This window comes from Palaemon carinicauda, chromosome 20, assembly GCF_036898095.1.
Source record: "Palaemon carinicauda isolate YSFRI2023 chromosome 20, ASM3689809v2, whole genome shotgun sequence".
Taxonomy (NCBI): Eukaryota; Metazoa; Arthropoda; class Malacostraca; order Decapoda; family Palaemonidae; genus Palaemon; species Palaemon carinicauda.
The window spans coordinates 49,106,347-49,111,810 of record NC_090744.1 but is presented as its reverse complement, the minus strand read 5'-3'; the positions used below and the strand labels follow the sequence as shown (position 1 = coordinate 49,111,810).

General features: G+C 35.1%; 1 protein-coding gene across 1 annotated transcript; it reads left to right on the top strand.

Annotated features, from left to right (window-relative positions):
- The first annotated feature begins 387 nt into the window (after positions 1–387).
- LOC137659774 (uncharacterized) lies at positions 388–4,340 on the top strand. Its single transcript, XM_068394576.1, has 3 exons — positions 388–569; positions 782–1,761; positions 4,324–4,340. Exons 1-3 carry the CDS (start codon positions 388–390, stop codon positions 4,338–4,340), a joined length of 1,179 nt encoding a protein of 392 aa, XP_068250677.1.
- Positions 4,341–5,464: the final 1,124 nt, after the last annotated feature.

Genomic DNA, 5,464 nt, shown 5'->3' with positions numbered 1-5,464 from the left:
TGCCTTCACACGTGCTCAGCGATTGGACGACTTTAAGCTACATCTCAACTCCTTCACGAGAATGGTTGCATCCTTTATGCGGTAAGATGATCTGATTTAGTTTATACTGAAATGAATAACATTTAACAAGCCTTTATTAGTTAAGATGTTTCACAATTCGGCTTGTTGAACTAACTATTATCATGTTATGTTTTATTCAGCAATGGATTTATTGATTAGTGACTTACCTTGTTCATTATTTACTAAAGACCCACGATATACATACATACATACATACATATATATATATATATATATATATATATATATCCTTTCAATATGTGTTATTTTTCTTGCAGCTACGATCACCAAAAATATGCTAAATGTGGTAGCATATACATTGCAGAGATGAAGTGTTTGCCTTCTGCTGTTCTGACTCGTTTTGAGACTGATGGGTACGGGGTTCAGTGGAGGGATGAGGCATCTTTCACATCTGTGGACGTAGATCATGCAACTGAATGGGTGAATGCTGCTGCAAAAACATCAGGTGGACTTTCTACCATCACACAGATTGACAGTGCTACACTTAAGTATGATTTCTGTGTAAAACTTTCTATCTGATATAATTTTAACTTTACTAATATTTGTAGTTAAACACTTTGCACATTATCATCTAACCCATAGGCAACACGTACATTTATCAGAAACTATAATTGTTTTTAATATATTTGTAACAATTCATATTTTAGTTTTACAATTGATAATGAAATAAAGTTTTAGATATTGTTACTATTTTTTTCAGGTGGATGTTGTCATTTCATGCAAGGTCGACTATCACTACCAATGCATGTGACTACTATAATGTCAGCCAGAATGAAAATGACTTGACACCAAGTGAACTGAAGCTTGAAGCTAGGTATGAAGACAAGCTGGTTGAACAGATGCTTAAGTATAACTTGTTTGAAGGACGTAACCCAGATAAGCTAACAACAATCATCAATAAAGATGTAGCTCCTCCCCACATTGAAGAGTCATTATTAGAAAGTGAATCTAAAGGCCAGGAAGAGGTGAAAAGGTTTATGAAGGAAAGGCTTGTTCGCGCTATTGGACAGTCTAAACCAAGTGTACTATTCAGTGCTGCAATGAAGAAAATGAAAAGTCCCACTTTTTCTAACTTATTTGAAGTGGACCAAACAGGCTCTCAGCAAAATAAAGTTGTAAATGCAAACAGAGGTGTGCTACAGCGTCTCTGTGTAGCATATGAAGCTGGAAGGCCAGTAGATCTGCAACATATCGCAAAGCATGAAATGATGTCTGTCCCCATTGCACTGTTTTATACAGATAAGACCATGAGGAAAGGAAACAAGTCAGATCTAGTCAACAACATTTGTGAAACTGCAAAAGTTCAGCCTTCCCAAATTGTTCCCCAAATAGACCCCACTTCTTCACAGCATGTTGTTGATGGGATGGCGTATGTCTACAGGGTTTCAACTAAATCGATTAGTACATTCGGAGAATTTGCTACAGAGTACTGCAAGGGGGTATATAAGTTTCCAAGCACAAGGATAGACATTGTGATGGACCGCTATGATGGAACTTCCATCAAAGATGACACACGAAGTGCTAGCGCCTCTAAATCCAAAGACAAACAAGGAAAAAGAAAACAAAAATGCAAAGCGGTGCCAAAAATAATTTCCCCAGAAGTAAACCTGCCTCAAGGTGACAACTTCAAAAGCTTTTTGAGCATAAATGATAACAAGATTGCTCTGCAGCAGCTCCTTGGTGATACTCTCATCAAAAATGCACCTCAAGATAAGATTATTGTTGTCTCTGGGGCATTTGAAGACCCCATGGATGTCCGTTCATCCTCTTTGGGCATACAGTTAGATAGCATGGAGTCTGACCATGAGGAAGCAGATACCCGTATGGTATTAAGCATAGTCAATTCAACCGCGGAACATATTGTGGTAGTGTCACAGGATACTGATGTATTTGTGATTCTTCTTGCCAACTACAAACATTTTGGAAATAGGAAAGTGTATTTACAGCAGCAGATTGGAAAAGAACAAAAGATCACAGACATCAAATTTGTGGTAGAAGGAATCATAAGCCAAGGCATGGATCCTATATCTATCCCCCTTCTTCACTCTTTAACTGGATGTGATACCACGAGTTATATATATGGCATTGGCAAATCAACTGCATGGAATACTTTTAAGGATTTCCACAATCTTCTGGACAATACTAACCTTAAAAGCCCATCTGAAATTGACTACAAGCACGTTGAAGTCTTCATGTGCAGATTGTACAAAGACAACCAGTCATCATCGTTGGACGCCATGCGAGTTAAGAGTATATTGACTACCAATCGCCCAGAAGAAATACCCCCTACTAGTGATGCAGCTTGGCTGCACATCTCTCGTGCCTTCCTTCAAGCGCATGTATGGCAAAATGCTACTGAGCCTGTACTTGAAATGAAAACAAATGCTCTGATCTCCGTGGGGTTCAACTTAGATAGTGAGAAACAGAAATTGATACCAGTTATGATGACAAATCATCCCATTCCAGACGCTGTCATTGAAATGGTGTCATGTAATTGTAAAACTGGCTGCCAATCAAACAAGTGCAGTTGTTTCAAATCTAAACTTCAATGTACAATCCTTTGTCATAAGAGATCCAAAGAAGACCAGCCATGCATAAATAATATTGTCTAGTTTGTTTTAGCAGTTGTGGACAGTTTAAAAAATTAGCAAATGTTTTATGTTAAAAGTGAATTAAGTTTTAACTTTTGAGCCTGTGTGCACTTTTGTTTAAGTTTATCATCAGTTGCACCTGCATTAGCCGCCCGTAGCTAGACTACTTTTTGATACCTAGTTCAACATAATATCGTATCCCATGTGAAGTAGTACCAGTTACAATAAAATATATTCATTACATATAACTATATGTTATTAAAAACTACTAATTGTGATGCTGCGATCTGTGTAACATTGTTCAAAATCAGTACTGATGTTTCCATATCATTTGTGAAAAATTGCAATCAATGGAGACAATTCCGTAAATTACAGAGATAGTCTAAACCCTCTGTTTTGGCGGCCATCTTGGATTTAAGGCAACAAGAATGTGTTCATTCAATTAAATCATTAAAAATGAACTCACTGAGGTATACATATTAAGTGTAGATAACTTTGTTCAGTCAAACTGACAAAATATGTTTATCTATACAGATATTACACGAAATGGCAGCCATCTTGAAACAGATGCCATTTTGATCCATTTCCGGTCATTTCTCGCTTTGGCACCATGCTGCAATGGATTTATCATATCAAAATACCCCTAGATATGAATTTTCATAATTTTGGCAGGAAAACTACCACCCCCAATTAAAAAATCACTTTTATGAGATTTGGAACCTGACTAATATTTAAATTGTTGTTGTCGATTCCATTTAGTTTAGCAATTGAAAGAACTTCTGGTGATTCTGAGACCGTAAAATAAAAAAAAAATATGAATTAAAAGGAAAAGCTAAAAGAATGAAAATGGAGTAAACACAATAATATAATTATAACACTAGACGGCCATTAAGAAAAGTTCAGTTAATTACGAAAAATATTTTGAGGTATTGAGAGAGAGAGAGAGAGAGAGAGAGAGAGAGAGAGAGAGAGAGAGAGAGAGAGAGAAGCAAATATATAAACTCAGACCGCAATAGGGAACTATAATATCAGAGAAGAAATAACCTGAGGGAAATTCTTTTATGTAGCTTCAAGTCCAACCCAATGCTAGGTACAGCTTTAATCGAAATTCATCGAAACCGATTCATTACATCCCAAAGGAACAGATTTCTCTTCCTCATTCAGCCGAAAATCTCATAATGGAAATTGGCTGCCAGAAGCACGTTCATTTGATTACATTTGTAATCTCAGAGGCAAACGAAGAAGAAAAAAGCATTTACTATTTGAAATGCAATCATAGCAAGTTCTCCCACCAAAAAATAAGATTTGCGATATCATTAAGATTTTGATGTTGTTAATATTATCCGAGGTTTTACCTAAAGCTACTCTGACGTTCCCTATGGAATGCGGAATTATTCAATTGTTTGAATAATATACTTATGTTTTAGATAGTTTTTCATATAAGAGAGAGAGAGAGAGAGAGAGAGAGAGAGAGAGAGAGAGAGAGAGAGAGAGATTTTCATACTACGGTCTTTGCATACGAATTTTCTCAATATATACAAAATGGTATGATAATATTCTCCATATTTTCACCCTAACTTTACAGTCAATTCATTTCGGTATAATTAATCGTTATTTTTATTTACCTATTCTTCATTTATATTTCATTTAGGATATACGCTTATCTAATGAGCTCCCATATCTCTTACTAATATCTTTCTGGTGCCACTGTAGGTAAACGTCGATATATAAGGTATCCTTGTTTAAGTAAAAACTTTAATACATTATGCATCAAAAACATTGAATAATTTTGCAATCTAGATCCTCAGAGCCACCGATGGGCTTTACATTATTACAGTTAAATAAGCAGCCCTTTCATATCTTACCTGTGTCGTCTTTGATTTTGGTGAGCGTATAAGTGTACATCATGCTATGGAGTGAATTGAGTTTGAATATAATCCTTATCAAAAATTCATTGATATTGGGAGTGACACTGAAAAGGAAATTCTTCAAAACAGACATGGAGCTAGTTGAGCATATATTTTACTAGCTATTGAGAGAGAGAGAGAGAGAGAGAGAGAGAGAGAGAGAGAGAGAGAGAGAGAGAGAGAGAGAAACTACAACAAAAATATATAGGCACAAAAATATACAAACACACACATATGAAAAGGATAATATGTAAAACAAGATAGATCTTTCACTCGGCCAATCAAATGATAATATCAGACAGAGAATAACAATAAAATACGCATAGATATCATCACAGTATAGATATCTTGAAGATAATACATTGGCTGCGTTTATTATAACCTGAAATATAATGATTTATCTATCACATTTTGCGGATAATCTCTCTATGAAAATTGAGATGTTTCCCATTTGTATGAGTAAAAACCTACCAACATTTGATTCATGATAAGTATATTAGAGTATATGAAAAAGAAATACCATTAACTAGACATCTTGGAATTTGAATTTCGTAGAAAACTGGAGCTTTGCGTTATGAATTACAACATCTGGGGCAAAGAGTATATTAGCAAACTCTTCTAAAAATTAATCAGTAGACCGCTCTCGAAATAACTATGGAAAATTAAAATTAATTTGTCTGCATGAAAAGATAATGCATTTGTAGCTAATGTTGTTGTTATTTATCTTTAAATCAATTGTAAATTGTTTACTATTTTTGATGACGCAATCAACTATCAAACGAAGAAATCTAAAAAAATCGTTCTCATAAAACGCCTTCTTTAGCTCCGTATTTACTTTCCGAAAAAATAAATTATATACTCTCTCTCTCTCTCTCTCTCTCTCTC